The following is a 16,976-nucleotide window of genomic DNA, read 5'->3' as shown; positions in this document are numbered from 1 at the left end:
GCAGAGTGGAAAGAGGCTGAGGAGATGCCTAAAAAAATCTCCCTAACCTGAGTGCAGGTTGCACCTTCCATCTAACTGGGATAATCAGTTCGAAGGAACACTCATTAGCTTTCTGACGGTGTCACTCTTAAAACTGAACACCAAACAGTTTTGCCTCTTCCAGCCAGCTGTTCCATTAAGACATAATGTAAAACCAAAAACAGAGAAGCTGAGCTGCCATATTTTCTAACTCGCCGCCATCTCCACATCTTTGACATCATAGACATAAGAATGATACGGTGTTGTAGAGCAACTTCTTGCGATTCTCATGGTGTCCATATTTTTTGTGGTTGTCGGTTTGGACAAAAATAGAAGTTGTTTAGAGGGTGTTTTTTTTACATTGGAGGGGGACAGAGAGAGATACAGTTAGGGGTAGTTTGATAAACATTCAGGTTGCTGTGGATACAGGCAGGCAGGCAGGCAGGGCTGTTACCGTGGTGACAGGCTGACACACAAGAAGCTTTTCCACATTAAAATCACACAGCCTGTGCTTCTTATAAGCTTATGGTGTTATTCCAGCCTCAGACCTTTCTTATGGTATATTCACAGGCTATTCTTTAAGGTCAGTGACTTCATACTGTTCTTGTTTTTCTACTTTTTAAAAAAACAAGAGCTTCATCTTTCTAAATTCTTAACCGTGTTTCAGCAAATTAAATTTAGATTGCAGATTCTCCAGCAATTCAGAGCAATCCTTCATATCAGCATTCAAAGTAATGCTTTAGCTGCAGCAATCAAACATGTATTTTCTTCAGGAAAAGCTTTTCTAGTTATTATTATTATTGTTGTTGTTGTTGTTATTGTTGTTGTTGTTGTTGTTGTTGATATTGTTGTTGTTGTTATTTATCGTGTACAAATGTCAATAAAGTGTGGGAAGAAAATTAATGTAATCTGAATTCAAATGACCCACTTCTTTTGAAACTGGGTTTCACTTTTAAAATGAAATTACCTAATAAAGGTAGAAAAATAAAACTCCTTTGATGTTAATTATCTTGTAAAGAGAGTACACGTAACGTTGGCGTTTTTTTAGACTCTAATTGTTATCTCTCACAGCTGTTTCCGTTGCAATTGTTTTATTATCGTAGACGGGAACTACTTTCAGGGAGTAAACGTGAGAGACGTGCTGTGAAGATTTGAGGTTGTACTTCGGTCGTGAGAAAAAAAACTAAGATGGCGTCTCGTCAAGAAAGATAGGATGGCCAGAAGAGAGTGATGATGTTGATCGGAAAATGATTGATAACGACATAATTGATAAAGTTGAGACTCTCGTTTAGTATAAAACGAACTCCAGTCATCCATATTTTGAACCAGTGTGTTTGACAGAACGGAGTATATGGAGTACTGAAGCTGGAAACGGTCAACTTTGCTAGCAGCGGTAGCTAGCTAAGCCAACTGGACCGAGCACAGCTGGCCAACGTTAGCTAACAACCACCAGCAGGCATCACAACAACAGAGGAAGGAGAGCGGCCACAATCCCTATCATACCCCGGGACATCGAGGTGTCTGCGGGTCAGTCACGGGAATGCAACAAGACATTTTAGTGTAACGGGGTCAACATATCACTGCAATTCTGATTGCATATGTATATGGATACGATCATCGATAACTAGCTAGTTGCTAGCGTCGACTTGAATAGCGTTATGTTGATTAGCTGGTCTGCGGTTGTATTGTTGACTTAGTTCACACAGCCACCCTGTTAATGCTAGCATACGGATGCTAGTTATCTAAAACCGTGGGAGGCGAAAAGGTAGAGGCCTTGATGCTAACGCTAGCTGTAAGCAGCCTTATCGGCTCACATAGCTGGACAATAGACCCAAATACAATCCATGGTTGCAACAGGAAGACAAAATGAATGGCACTTAGCTAACTCACCATAAACTATCGAATTGGAGGCATTTTCTTTTCCCCTTACTTCTCTTCTTACGCCTGTCGCTGAAGGTAAGGCTAGTTTATCGCCAGTTTTGTCAAGTTCAGTAGCCAGTAGCTAACAGTTGTCCCCTATCACTTATTTGTATTTTTGAGATGTAGTCCAGTGCCGTCTTGATTGTTTATGTTTGTTGACATTTGTCTCGCTAAAGCGTTCTTATTCGTCTGCTTGTGAGTTATGATTCCAAAGGGTGAGTTGTGATGCCTGTATGGCCTTCTATACCTCAGGGTTCATGGCCTCCACGCCATTGTTTGTCTGAAGGCCCGTGAAGAATCAGATTATTAGGAACATCACACCGAAGTGCAAACATCCAGTTGTTTGTTATTCAAATACTTCATATAAATAGTACCTAGGTCAAAATCCATCTGTGATTCTTATACAATATTTGGATATAGTTATTGTTGCTCATGTTTGTTTAGAAATGAATATATTTGTTTGTGTACCTGTGTACCTTAGAATTGTGGTTTACTACAATTACTAAGTATGACTCAAAACTTTTGCCCTGTCTCACGCTAGGCCTGGATTTTCAGAGTATACCGTTTGTTTTGTTGTGAAGGATGTTGGGGGAGGGGTTTTAAGAAGGACCACTTCCAGACAAAAATCCTCCCCATGGCTGTCTTATTGTTGACTTTTCTGTAAACTCTTCTGTAAATAAAATACTATGATTCACATATTCCATACTGGTCCTCAGTTATACATGTACAGCTGATAGAACCAGGAAGTGTAATGTTATGAGTTTCTTACAATTTTGTACATGAGTGATATGTTTAAGGCTTTCTGGGCTGCAGCTAATTTTACCTTAGCTTTAGGCTGTTTTTTTCAAATGTTTGTAAGGTTTTCTACAAATCAAAACAAAGATTGGTATAGATTGTGTTTTCTGTCTTGCTGTATTGCTGTTGTTTCCCTGCTTCATTACAATGTTTGTATTGTTCATCTCTCCTGTTGTTAGGGCAATGGAAGGGGAAGAGTTTGTGCCTCCTCCGGAGTGTCCAGTGTTCGAGCCATCATGGGAGGAGTTTGAGGATCCCCTGGGCTACATCGCCAAGATACGTCCAATTGCGGAGAAGTCTGGGATTTGTAAAATTCGACCTCCACCGGTAAATTTCTTGTTGTAGTAATGTCATTCTCTCTTAATGGTCCTTACTCTCACTTATTTTGTAACAGTTTAGGTAGGAGGCTTCTGAATATATAACCACAGGGTTGTAGACTTGCTTTAAACATGAATAATTCGGTGCTTGTACATGACATAGGATCAAATCACTGATATTTGTTCACTTGCAAAGCCAAAAAAATGATTAAGCTAAAATATTTACACACTGGACCAAAAATATTACCTTACATAAGTATTACATGTGTATTTTGTAGTATGCAACTTCTCCGCCCACAGTGTTTGTGTATAAATAGTGCTGAATAATTTCATAGACTGTGGCAGTCATAGCCTGCATGTCATTTGGGTTTCTGATGTTTATTTTTTTGTTTTTCCTATAAACTACTTATTCCAAACACCTGTTGGTGGTTGGTCTTCAAACAGAGAGGGAGGCATCTGCTGTGGCTCACTCCATCTCATGTATAAACATATCTTTATTCTGCAGTGTTGGATAAAAGCACATTAATATGTCTGCTACAGGAGTGTCTATCTTTCCAGCCACTAATCAATGTAGACTACTCCTGCAATTGGATACATTTGTAATTTATCAACTAAATGTTGAGAGGAGAGGACGGCCCTTATTACATTCCTATTTAGTTCCGTTACTGTTTTTGTTTAAATACAATTTAAAAATACAATTTGATTCTTATACATTAGACACATTGATAACTATTGACCTGGGAGCCTTTGTAAAAACGGGCAGTGACATAAGGTTTCACACTACTAATAAACTTTTTCTTATATCAAGATGATGTGAGACTTACCTGTTTTTCAGTTTATATTGAGGTGGAGGCATGCCTTTTGAACGTCAAAAGCATTAACTTCATTTGCTTATGTGGAGCTGGTGTTTGCTTTCAAGAAGATACTACAAAGGTTGTTGTTTAGCACTAATTAATTTACATGCCTCTGTCTCAAACAGGACTGGCAGCCTCCGTTTTCAGTGGAGTTGGATACCTTCCGCTTTACACCCCGTATCCAAAGACTTAATGAGTTGGAGGTGAGGGTTTTTTTTTTCCCCCTTAGCGCTCATGTCAGGTAATTAAGTTGTTGTTAGATCATGTTGTACTAATGATCCCTAATGCATCTCATTTTAGGCGGAGACCAGAGTGAAGCTTAATTATTTGGACCGCATTGCAAGATTTTGGGAGATTCAGGGATCGTCCTTAAAAATCCCCCACATTGAAAGGCGCATCCTTGATCTTTTCAGCCTGTCAAAAGTAAGTACAATGGCTTTAACTTGCAAAATGCATTTAGAAATTCGCTTTTGCTAAAAACATATGTCTGTTCCAGATTGTGACAGATGAAGGAGGTTTTGAGATGGTCTGTAAGGAGCGGCGCTGGGCTCGTGTGGCCCAGAGGCTTGGCTACCCTGCAGGCAAGAACATTGGTTCTCTCCTGCGCTCGCACTATGAGAGGATTGTCTACCCCTTTGAAATGTTCCAGTCTGGTGCCAGCCTGCCGGTATTACTTTGCATAGTCTTGTCTCTTTTTTTTCCTGTTGATTTAAAATGACTTTCAGTGGTTGTGGTATGTGTTTTCATATCAATTTCTTTATGTCTTTTCTAGCACTGTAAGCCAAAGCACTATGATGGTGAAGATGTGGATAAAGAGTACAAGCCTCACTCCATTCCCCTGCGTCAGTCCGTACAGCCGTCCAAAATGAGCAGTTACGGACGCAGAGCAAACCGCTGCCAGCCCGATGTGAGTGAGAGTGCCTGTCCTTACTTGTCAATCCCTAAATTTGCATACCTACATGACTAGTAACCCAGTATAAACTGTACTCTGGTCACTGGAATGTCGTGTCTTTTAATACTTACAAATACAAATCTCGTAATCAGTCTTAGAACATTATTCATCAAAAAATACAACATAATGTTTATAAAGCAGCATCAAAACAATCTCATGCATCTATAAAAAGGAAAGAAGGAATTTGTGGTCAGAAGTAGTGTTGTCTGCATATCAATTCAGTCATAATGTCACAAACTTTTATACTAGCATAAGTTTAACATCCATCAATTAATGTGCAAACTACAGTTTGTCTTCATGTTGTAATGGGAAAAATATCTAATGCTTCATTATGAGCTCTATAAGGTAAATAATGAGTGCTTCCAGGCCAACAAAAAGTTGAGGGATCAGTCTGCACAACAAAGAGTTTGATGCAAGTCTTGGCCATGCTGTCATGTTATTGACTGCTCTGCTTCTGCTTATCAATGTGCCCTTGTGGAAGATGTGTCAGTGCATGCAGAGCGCATCCCAGCTTGCTTATTCTCCATCTTGTACTGCTGTGCTTAGCTCTGCTGTTATCTCTGCTTCATTGATTTGTTGTCTTTATTTTCTCCCTTTCTTCCATTACCTAAGGAGACCCACATTTTGTGTTTATTTTATAGACCATACATTGTTACAAAACCTTTTTCCCCCTGCATTTATTTAACCAGTACCTCTCATAACTTATTGACCAGCCTATATTCTGTTATCCCATGCAGACTAATGCTTGCCTGTGGATTTTTTTTTCTTCATTCTGCTGGATTACACCTATTGTTTGCATATTCAAACAAATATATATGGGAACAAATCACATCTTTACAAACCAGTCTGTGAAGATGTCCCAGTGTGACACAATGCCTGCCCAGGGATATATGTAAAATATGATAAGACAATGTCCTGTAAATAAGTCATTATAGCAAATTTAACTGTGGAGCAGGTCTGAATTTGCTATAATTATCAGATCACTGCATCTTCCTACTTATTACACAAAGTATAGACCTAATTAGTCTTAGTTTTAATTTAACACATTTCTTTATGGAGTTGACTGTTGAACCATGTCCATAGCATTACATTGTAATGATCTGTTATTTAATAATAACAGAAACTTTATATGCAAATCCCAGATGAGATGCTTTATCTTTGCAGTTTGGTGAAAATGTGTAGGCTCTTTGGAGATTTGACACATAACCACAGATCTGGGTTTAAAGGCCTTTTGAATCTTGTTTTTGTAATTTTGATTGCCAATAATCACGCTTCAAAAACAGATTTATCAGAAGAAAATGAAGTTCCCATTATGCAACACCTTCCCAAACCAAACTTCTGTTTGCTTCTAAAGCTGCACCATAAAATCACTTGTTAATGGTTGGCAGCTACTTGTGAGGTCAAGGATGAGATAACTGAGAAATGTGGTTATCTCAAACGGCTACAAATGCATCAAACAGGATCTTCTATCACACTGTAAACTAAACAAAAGTGAATGATGCAGCCAAGTTTTTTCATTTGTTTTATTGGAATAATTAAGTATGCTAGTTCACAGAAACTAGATTTTGACGTGTGATCATTGTCTCATAATGTTCCCCAGTGAAATTTTCCTACAACCACTGGCCTTTTTTCTAGGCTCTCTTTCCCCTCTTCTCATTTCCCCCTTTCCCCCCTCTTATCTTAGTTTATTGTTGCTGTTATTGTCTCCCCTTGCAGGGTCCAGAGGATCTGGCCCCCCATCCTCTCACCACTGGCTCTCAACTCATCTCTGCGGTACTGCCTCTTGAGCTTATGAGCTCACTTTCCGCCCCCCTCCCCCCACCTGCCTCTTTTTCTAGACTACTATTTTCCCTTTCAAGTTGTTTAGATGTTTCTCTTTCTTTTGATTTAATTAACCACTTAACATTTTCATTAACATGCAGTCATACCCCTTGCAGTTTGCAGTGTAAGGGCGCCATCTCTTCATAGGACTGTTGCAGACACGTTGCCGTTAGAAAAGCCTTCTTGAGCATGATTTAATAAATGAAGTGATTAGTTAAAACCAAATCGTCTATTAACTCTAGATCTGACGGTAAACATAGTGGCCTTGCTCTTCTCAATATGTAATCCCATGTTGAACAAACATAATACTGTCCTGTCAGCGTGGTTTTAAGGCATTATGTTACAGCCAAGGAAAAGGAGGTTGGGTTGTGAATGTTAGTGTTGTTGAGAATTAATGTTCCCCACTGACCTCAATGACATAGGTCATTGTAGGCAATTAAAGGTAATTGTTTAACCACACTTGACACTTTCGCAGTGTAACTGTTGGTCTGATGTGCTCTCTAGCCTTCTCTCTTTCACTCATGCTCCTTTCTCTGTGGTTGGGTCATGTTTCTTCGTTGCTGGGCTGTCTGTGTGCTTTTACTGTTATGCCTCGCTCTCCACTTGATACAGTAACAATGTTGTAAAACATATGTCCCCTTCTAATGCACTCACACATAAAAAACAGTATAACTGGATTTTACTCATAGTGCCAGTGTTGATGACAGGGTAAAAATATAATTTTTAATATCAAAGCAATCACGCATTAAAAACACAATAACCCTGTATTCATGTTCAAGGCAAGACCATTGTGTGATTGCCTTACTTCCATCAAGCTTTTTCTCATCTGTTTTGATGCTTTCACTCCTTATTGTATGGATAGCAGGAAAAATGTGCTTGATTTATACCAGAGAATATAGGACAGTGAATGTATGGGTAGCCAGAGTCACAGGTTCTGCAGTTGTGTGCAGGTGGAAAACAAAAAGAGCTTCCTTCCCTCTTTCCTTGGAAGAAACCCCTGAAAGGCATTATATATGTCCAAATTGTGTGCTGTTACACAAACAGTTATGTCATGATATGCATACCTTGGTTTTATTTTTCTTGTGAGAATACAGGTTTTTGCTTGACTGCATATTGACTGTTGGTTTGATGGACACCTGAGTGCAAAAGGGGGAAAAATATTAGTCCTGTACTGCCAGTGTGCAACCATTTTAATTGGATGGTTAAAAAAAGAAGTCTTTCTTTCTCTTAAATTGGCCAAAAAGAGCATATAATATGTAATCAGATATTAGGAGTGTTATCTGCATTTCTCAGCCTTTTCAGCACCCCTATGGGAACAGCACAGAATATCAATGTCAGCATAATTGTGATTAATCTTTATGCTGATTTTCCTGTTGTTTATAGAGGAAGTTTACTATGATAAAAACTAAGCATTTGTTCAAACATGTTCTTCTTAATCTTTACTAAAAAAGAATATCAACTATTTGGAACAAATGATCCTTCTAACTGTATGGCTGCACCTGCTGGTGATTGTGTTCTCTGGTGGTGGGTCTTAACCTTTCACTGTGATGCAGGTTTTTCTTACTTTCTGACCTAACCCCCTCGTTGTGATGCATTGCTCTGCTTTTGTGGTTTCAACACATTTTTCTGCACTTGGCCTAGACCTTTGCTTTGCTCTGTGTGCTTTGGACAGGAGCTGTTGCCTGTTTTTACACTATTGTGATAAACATTTTCTTCCTACTTGTAGCCTGAACCTACAGAGGAAGACATAGAGAAGAACCCAGAGCTAAAGAAGCTACAGATCTATGGTGCAGGACCTAAGATGATGGGACTTGGATTGGTGGCAAGAGACAAAGGCCTCAGGAAGAAGGGTAAGTGTCATTAACACAACCTAATTAACCACATTCTTTGGAACAGCTTGAGAAAGTAAAATTAAAGTTTCAACCACCTGACTGTTAATATATCATGCGCCTCTTTTAGATGAGCTGCCTCAAACGGTTACCATCAAAGAGGAAGTGCCTCCTGCCTCTGCTGACACCTTGATCAAATCTGAGACACTGGAACCTGGAGAGAGGCGCGAGAATGATGGAGGCGCATCCAAGCCTCCTCTTAGTGTAGTAGTTAAGACAGGAGTGAAGAAAGAATCAGAGGAGCATAATGGGAAAGTGAAAGATGAGGAGGAAGATGACACAGATGGACCCTGCACTAAAATGACCATGAGGCTGAGACGCAACCTCAAAAACCCACAATGTGTAAGTACAGTGATTTGTTGGCTGTTGGTAAAAAGTTGTTTGTCTGCCTTTCGATCCCCTATAACATTTCTCATGTGGTGGGTTCAAAGGTGGATTCTTTTGTGTGTCGAATGTGTGGTCGGGGAGATGACGATGAAAAACTTATGCTGTGTGATGGCTGTGATGACAACTATCACACTTACTGTCTGCTACCTCCACTCACTGATCCTCCCAAAGGCAATTGGCGATGCCCAAAGTGTGTTGCAGAGGTAAGTGTTTCGTCCTGTCTTGAAGTACTACTTCAAAGTGGACTGTGGATAATAAAACTTGGCTCTCTACAGACCACACAGGTGAATGTTTATTTGAATTAGGCTCTACATGATGAGAAAACACTGTTATGCTATTCTCACTTACTGTCCCTTCTTTGCTATAGCAGCCAATTTTTGTCCCACTGTCCTCTGCTCATTCAAGAAGACAAAAGTCTGATTCTGACATTAAACTAATAAAAATCCTCAAGTACCGATACGTTAGTTAAAAGTTTTTGCATCACACAGGCTGCAGGGAGGGACAGAAATTCAGTCATTCTTTTAACATTCTAATGACGCATATGTGGTTTAAAATGAGCAGTGTTTCCCTGTAACCTAAAAGTGTTACCTTTTATTATTAGGAGTGCAAGAAACCTGCAGAAGCATTTGGCTTTGAACAGGCTACACGGGAGTACACTCTGCAGAGTTTTGGGGAAATGGCGGATGCCTTCAAAGCAGATTACTTCAACATGCCTGTCCATGTGAGTGCACCCATGCAAGACATCACCTATTCATTCTGAAGCAGGACTCTCCTTTTATTGAGGGAAAATGGGTGGTCGCTAATCTGTTTTTTATGTTGTCTCTGTAGATGGTTCCCACCGAGCTGGTAGAGAGAGAATTCTGGAGGTTAGTCAGTAGTATTGAGGAGGATGTGACTGTTGAATACGGAGCAGACATACACTCCAAAGAGTTTGGCAGTGGCTTCCCAATGGTCAATGGCAAGAAGAACCTCACAAAGGAAGAGGAGGTGCATACACTTACTTAACTACTGTTGAGTGAATGTTACAGTATCCTTATAGATTACATGTTTAAAATGTTGTAAACTGCTGAAGAAAAGAGTTGAAGAAAAGTGTAAATCTGAGTGTACCAGTAAACAATGTTTGTTTTCAGCACACTCTGTGTTCTTTGTTGTTCAGGGATATGCCCGCTCTGGCTGGAACCTGAATGTGATGCCTCTGCTGGAGCAGTCACTCCTGTGCCATATTAACGGTGACATATCTGGGATGAAGGTGCCGTGGCTTTACGTGGGAATGGTGTTCTCAGCCTTCTGCTGGCACATTGAGGATCACTGGAGCTACTCCATCAATTACCTGCACTGGTATAGCAAGCTAGTAGAGTGTAATGAGTGCAGCTTTTAATGAGTGTGGGATAATGTCATGTGAAGGTGTTGCACCCTAACGTGCCTTGTTTCCATCGTTAACAGGGGTGAACCCAAGACCTGGTACGGGGTACCCTCGGTGGCAGCGGAGCGACTTGAGGAGGTCATGAAAAAGCTGACGCCAGAGCTGTTTGAGTTCCAGCCTGACCTCCTGCATCAGTTGGTCACCATCATGAACCCGAATATCCTCATGGCTCATGGTGTACCGGTAAGTATGATGTCAGCTAACAGTCAAATTATAGAAATGGTTTGTTAAAGTGTTTTTTTGACTGTTGTGTTTGTGTTTGGTAGGTTGTGCGCACCAACCAGTGTGCAGGTGAGTTCGTCATCACCTTCCCCAGAGCGTACCACAGTGGCTTCAATCAGGGATACAACTTTGCTGAAGCTGTCAACTTCTGCACTGCAGACTGGGTACGTCTGAGTTGTTAGTTGTCAGTACACATTGTTTTCATAACCACATAGTTAAAAACACTCTCCCCTATTTAGCTGCCTGCTGGTCGTTCCTGTATTGAGCACTACCGTCGCCTGAGGAGGTATTGTGTATTCTCTCACGAGGAGCTCACCTGTAAAATGGCAGCCAGCCCAGAGAAACTGGACCTTAATCTGGCTGCTGCTACGCATCGGGAAATGTTCATTATAGTTCAGGAGGAGAGGAAGCTGCGGAAAGCTCTGATGGAGAGGGTGAGGCAGAAATAGGCTTTACGTATTCTGTGGTGAAATTTTTTTTTTTGCATAAGATTGTTCTCATAAGAATATGGGAAAACTCAGATTGTGTCACTTTACTTGCATTTGCAGGGCATCACAGAAGCCGAGCGGGAAGCATTTGAGCTGCTGCCTGATGATGAGAGACAGTGTGATAAATGTAAGACCACGTGCTTCCTTTCTGCTCTGGCCTGCTCCAACTGTCCCGAGCATCTGGTGTGTCTCTATCACACTCAGGATCTGTGCAACTGCCCCACTGAAAAACTCTACCTCAGGTACCCACCTAATGTCTGTGTGGACGTGTGGACGTCTGGAATAGTTTACCCTTAATTATGTAAACAACATCGACAACTTATTGTCTCTTTGCACTCCAGGTACAGATACACCCTGGATGAGTTGTTAGCCATGTTACATCGATTAAAAGTTCGGTCTGAGTCCTTTGATTCCTGGGCCAATAGAGTGAAAGAAGCACTGGAGCAGGAAGAAGGAAACAAGATAGGTGGGAACAGCAATCAAAGCTTCCATAAACTCTTGTTGTGAATTTTAATGAACACCCTATAATAAAATCATTTGTGAATGCAGAAATTAATGACCTAGAGATGCTAAAGAATGAAGCAGCAGAAAAGAAGTTTCCAGACAATGAACTGCTCCGAAAACTCAACACTGTTCTTAAAGACATTGAACGCTGCCAACAGACAAGTACTGACCTCCTGAATAACTCCTCAACCAGGTGAGATAGAACACAAACTTATCCTCTACACCAACCGATCAATTATATGCACTCACATATTGCTGTTGTGTCAGTGAAAGCAAGATGACGTTGGCAGAGCTCAAATCCTTGGTGGAGACGATGCACAATCTCCCCTGTGTAATAAACCAGGTGGAGGACGTGCAGGTGAGAACTACATGTTAATTTGCCGAATACAGCTCAAAAACACATCAAACATGTCAATATATATGTTTGTTGTCACTGTTTTTATTGACCTCTGTACATTCTGTTTCTCCAGGCTGTTTTGCGGACGGTGGAGGATTACCAGAGTGAGGCACAAGTATTGCTCAATGAGAAGGACTGGAGGAAGGACTCTCCACCACCTGAGCACCTGCAGACTCTGTTGGAGGCAGGTGCCAAGCTCCCTGTTGTGGTGCCCGAGTGCAGTTTTCTCCATGGCCTAAAGGAACAGGGCCGCTGGCTGGCAGAGGTGAGGCGCACTCTCGGCACAGAGGAAGGGGAGAGGCAGGAAGTGACGTTGGAGGTGTTAAGGAACCTGATGGAGGCAGGCTGCAATGTGCCCCAGAGTGTGTCTGTGGAGACGGCCATGGCGGAGCTTCAGGAGCTGCTCACAATAGCAGAACGATGGGAGGAGAAAGCACAGATTTGCCTAGAAGAAAGGTAAAATATGATGTCAAACAATAAAATTTACTGCACCTGCCATGGACGCTCACATTTCACAGCTAGTTTATCCTGTTCTAAAGATTTCAGTGCTTCTTTGCTTTCCCTCTTCTAGGCAAAAGCATCCTCTCTCCACCCTGGAGGCAATTGTAAATGAGGCCCAGCTTATTCCAGTTACACTACCCAACATTCTGGCTCTGCAGGGTTGTCTCACCCGAGCTCGGGCGTGGGTCACAGACTTAGAGGAAATACAGGTAAAAAATTAATTTTTTTCCAGATTTAACAGTGTTGGTGCAGTTATTAATAAATATGTAAAATATGCTTTTCTAGAATGGGGAGCATTACCCATGTCTGGATGATTTGGAGGGTCTGGTGGCTATTGGAAGGGACTTGCCTGTTTTCATGCAAGAACTAAGGCAACTAGAACTGCAGGTGGCTAGTGCTCACTCCTGGAGGGACAAGGCCACCAAGACCTTCCTGAAGAAGAGCAGCCAGCACACTCTGCTAGAGGTAATCAGGAGGAAATGGTTAATGATGCTCTAATGGACCTATAGATTAAATTAGGGTACATTTGTATATTTTTGAGAGTACAGATTCCACACAGGTGATGTGCCTGTTCTCCCTGCAGGTATTATGTCCATGTGCAAAAAGGAGGGAGAGGCAAGACGAGTCGGAGCCAATGGAGGATGATTCTGATACCAACACTCTGGGACTATCTGCTCAGGACTTGAGGGACCCTGCAGCTATTGTACGTATAGTTTTTCAATCCTGTGTGATCTGTACAGTTTATGTTTAGCAGTGCATGTATTTGTTTTGATGTGCACTTTCTTTTTTAGGTCATGGCATTTAAAGAAGGGGAGCACCAGGAGAAGGAGGCACTGTTGAGGTTACAGAAAGTCAACATGTGTAAATCTGGACCTAACACTGCAAGTAATACAGAGGACAAACAGAATGGGAGGTGGGATGGCACCAGGGAGACGGACCACTCTGAGAACTCTGTAAAAGAGAACAGTAACCACGCCTGCACCACTCCTTCTCAGACAGTGTGTGTGTGCGCTGGGCAGTCCCGTGCTCCTCAGCTCCGCTGCCACTTGTGTAAGGACTGGTTTCATGGTGGCTGTGTTCCTTTCCCCTCCCTGCTGCCCTCCTCTGGACCACCAATTAACCCCCTTTGCTGGTGGGACTGGGACTCACGCTTCTTGTGCCCTCGATGCCAACGGTCGCGGCGCCCTCGTCTGGAGACTATCCTGGCGTTGCTTGTAGCCCTGCAGAGGTTGCCTGTGCGCCTGCCTGAAGGAGAAGCCCTCCAGTGTCTCACAGAGAGGGCGATAAACTGGCAGGGCCGAGCCAAGGAGGCACTGGAGACACCAGAGCTGCAGAATGCACTTCAAAGCCTGCAGGAACTGAAAGAGACTCTCCATCATGAATCAGAAGAAGACGAAGACATGGAAAAGGAGACAGAAGGGAGCTCAGTTATTGTATTGTCAGATTCTGAGGGAGGAGAAGGAGAGGATGGAGTCATTGACCTAACAGAGGAGAATTCACCTAAAAAGAACACAAAGGAAACCAACGGCTCAGAGGTAAACACACTATAAGTACTCACTTTATATTGAAGTTAAGTAATTGAATCACTGCTTCAGATTTTAAAATATGTCATGCATCCATGATTGGCAGGCTGGATGTGAAAATGGCATCAGAAAGAAGTCAAATGTTACAGGTATGACAGCATGTTCAGTGACTTCACTGCATTAGTCTCAAACACAGTTTCTCACAGACACCAGCACTGACTACCTGCCTGATTTTGTCCAGGTGTGGGGTCTCTGCAGCCACTGCTGCCTTTGCTTAAAGGCCAGGTGGTGGAGGTTTCCCCAGCCACCAGGCTCCAACTGGAGGAGCTGCAGCTGGAAGGAGACCTGCTGGAGGTGTCCTTGGACCAGACACACACCATCCACAGAGTCCTTCTAGCTGCGTCAGTTCCACCGAGAGAAACACTGCAGACACTAATTCAGGTCAGGAAAATCAACATTTTTTTCCATCATTAACTCGAGAGTATAATGGAAACCCTCTCATCTCCAACAAGCTCATTCTACTACTTAATTAAATATCACTAACTCGTGGCTACTGCAAGAGATGAGATATTCAGCCATTGGTTTCCTTTGTGGTTTTTGTTGTTTATCTTATTTGCACGGCGGCATGTCATTTCTGTCTATACATGGTGTGTTCACAATTCACCACTGCTGTCCATGCACAACAGCCTGATGCACATACACAGACACGTGCACACCCAACACAGGCGCAGGCACCTGTGGGTACATACAGATGAGCACACTCCCACCAGTGGGTAGTGTGTGTTGTTTTACTCACCGTTGCTCATGACATGCTAGTTGGATAGACCTCACTTCCCGGTGCAGCCGTTGTAATGGTCTTGTCCTCTTTTTCAGATTGAGCTTGAAGAGCAGAGGCAGATGGGCCGCGGACGAGCCAAGGACACCAAAAGGAAGAGAAAAGGCCACAGAGGTGGCAGGGGAGAAGGGACAGGAGAACGATCACTGGATGCCTCCGAGTCAAAGAAAACCTGTCCCTCCCCTCACCCATCTGTCCAGACCGGCCCTGAGGTAACAACTCTTTTGTATCATTAAAATCTTTGTAATGTAGTGACAAGTATTTATAATTAATCATTTAACTCTTCTAGCAGATTTTGTGATGCAGTCAGCGCTGGAGCTCTGTGTGAACGGATTGTTTGGGGGAATTAAGAGACAGAGCTTCTCGTGCCAGAAGACAGTGTCAAGTTCTAGAAAGATGCAGGACATCCCCTCCACCCTTACCCCGCCTATTTTCTCCTTCTTCATTAAGACACTAAAAGAGCAATGACTCCTTATTGACACTCCATTGTCTCATCTGTGACCTTCTCACTCATCTTTTCTTTTGTTTTTTGACTCCCCCGTCTTGCCCAGACCTGACTCTCCACCAGGCCTGGATCCCATTTCCTGTGAACATTATAGGACTGTGTTGGACCGATGTGAGGCTTTATTGGAGCGTCTTTAGTAGTCTCTGAGGTCAGTCAGTATATGTTATCCCAACTGTATTCAATGCTAGTTCGGCAGAACCCTGTCTCTCAGGACAGGCCATGCAGTTTTACTTCACTTGAGCTCACTTGTTGAAGTTGGATAAGCTATGGGTTTATTTCGACAGTTGTTTTGGGCATGGTCCTGAAAGCTGAGGTACAGCAGAGGACTGCTGAGACAACAGTGTCATGGTTACACTTGTATTTTTTTAGCTGTATTAAATCTTGTGTTTGGAGGGGGACATGCATTTTGAATACATTTTGGGAAGTGTTAAAAACAGGCATTAATGTTTTTGGTGCTACTTTCCCAAAATGGATATCTGTACCTCTCTCAGCTTCTCCTCCTCTCTTACCCCTTGACGCTTTTTTAGGTCATATCCTTTTGACTCCATGTTTTATTCCTCTCAATTTGACCTCTTTTTCTTCCTCCCTCATTATTCTCTCTTTGCAAATTAAGGTAACTTCACTGTAACTCACTTTGTCTCAAGTTTATTTTGTTTTCTGGGTTCAAATGATTATTATATTATTATTATTATTATTGCTATTACAGACACACAGTTGTCGTGAGTTTGTCTATAAACTTTTCATTTTAATGTTGCCTTTGTTTCTTTTCACTCTTGTTAGAAAAATAAAGGTTTAGAATTGTTTAGGATATGTGGTCTCATTATTTCTGAGTAGGGGGTTATCCTGTTTGTCGGTCGTCCATCCTTGCGATAGGTTCTTAAACGATAAACCTCTCACCATTAATTAATTTTTCTATTACCGGTAGCTAAGATTACATAGCAATCGATGCCAGTCCAATGCAGCAAAGAGAATTTACAGCAATTGGATTTCAGTAGCATCTGAGTGGCCAGTTTAGTCACTGATATATGCTTGATGTGGATTTTAGCCAACGATGATGTTCCATGGTGCACCATAACAACAAACGATACACAGGATGCTGACTGCAGTTCACCCACCGGCCATGTTAATAATTACAATTATAACATTTAAAATAATCTGTAAAAATCTTGACAAAGCAGTGAGTTCACAGCATTTATTTAGAAAAGCTTTCACTGTAAAATGGCAGACACCTGACATCACAATATTGAACAAACAAGTACACCATGTATTTTTTTTAAACTATGCTAGTATTTTGAGCGAAGTCATAGAAAGACACGTCCACAGTTACAGTATGTTAAAAGCTTTCAATCTTAAAGTACATTGAAAAGATCATTTTGGTCTCACAAACATGCATGTAATCCAAATGAAAAATAAGCTCCTGTTAAAATGGGCTATTATAAATTAAATTACCCCATTCTTCGTTTTTTTTTATTGGCAGAAATAAAAAGCAGCTGTAGACCCAGTAATCGCCACTCACAATGAAAGAACCTTGAATACAGTCATTGAAATCATATTGCATAATAAGCAAAGGTGGTTTTGAAAAAAGCAGAAACTTTTTTTGTCCTTTTCTGAATGAAAGCATCTCG

The 16,976-nt window shown here is 41.7% G+C and overlaps 1 protein-coding gene across 3 annotated transcripts; it reads left to right on the top strand.

Annotated features, from left to right (window-relative positions):
- The first annotated feature begins 1,177 nt into the window (after window positions 1-1,177).
- kdm5c (lysine demethylase 5C) lies at window positions 1,178-16,159 on the top strand. Of its 3 annotated transcripts, none has more exons than XM_028410376.1 (29): window positions 1,178-1,545; window positions 2,913-3,060; window positions 4,030-4,107; window positions 4,205-4,327; window positions 4,401-4,571; window positions 4,677-4,811; window positions 6,573-6,629; window positions 8,404-8,527; window positions 8,637-8,908; window positions 8,998-9,156; window positions 9,555-9,674; window positions 9,782-9,940; window positions 10,110-10,291; window positions 10,397-10,559; window positions 10,643-10,762; window positions 10,838-11,032; window positions 11,147-11,328; window positions 11,428-11,552; window positions 11,636-11,783; window positions 11,858-11,948; window positions 12,061-12,443; window positions 12,559-12,697; window positions 12,774-12,953; window positions 13,072-13,191; window positions 13,280-14,023; window positions 14,118-14,160; window positions 14,253-14,452; window positions 14,885-15,058; window positions 15,139-16,159. In XM_028410376.1, the coding sequence occupies exons 2-29, from the start codon at window positions 2,917-2,919 to the stop codon at window positions 15,145-15,147; spliced, it is 4,740 nt and encodes a 1,579-aa protein (XP_028266177.1). In that variant the 5' UTR covers window positions 1,178-1,545; window positions 2,913-2,916; the 3' UTR covers window positions 15,148-16,159. The 3 variants fall into 3 exon arrangements, with proteins under 3 accessions (XP_028266177.1, XP_028266176.1, XP_028266178.1); XM_028410375.1 differs by having other exon boundaries at window positions 15,136-16,159; XM_028410377.1 differs by lacking the exon at window positions 6,573-6,629 and having other exon boundaries at window positions 15,136-16,159.
- The last annotated feature ends 817 nt before the right edge of the window (window positions 16,160-16,976 follow it).

Source organism: Parambassis ranga, chromosome 7 (assembly GCF_900634625.1).
Source record: "Parambassis ranga chromosome 7, fParRan2.1, whole genome shotgun sequence".
Taxonomy (NCBI): domain Eukaryota; kingdom Metazoa; phylum Chordata; class Actinopteri; family Ambassidae; genus Parambassis; species Parambassis ranga.
Note: the sequence above shows the minus strand (reverse complement) of the source record. Positions and strands in the feature narration are given on the sequence as shown.

Excerpts from the sequence above, each read along its gene's own strand:
- kdm5c (XM_028410375.1), top strand. The coding sequence starts at position 2,917 with ATGGAAGGGGAAGAGTTTGTGCCTCCTCCGGAGTGTCCAGTGTTCGAG. Across the intron at positions 3,061-4,029 it reads GTAAAATTCGACCTCCACCG|GACTGGCAGCCTCCGTTTTC; the intron begins GTAAATTTCTTG and ends TGTCTCAAACAG. Across the intron at positions 11,033-11,146 it reads GGAAAGCTCTGATGGAGAGG|GGCATCACAGAAGCCGAGCG; the intron begins GTGAGGCAGAAA and ends TTGCATTTGCAG.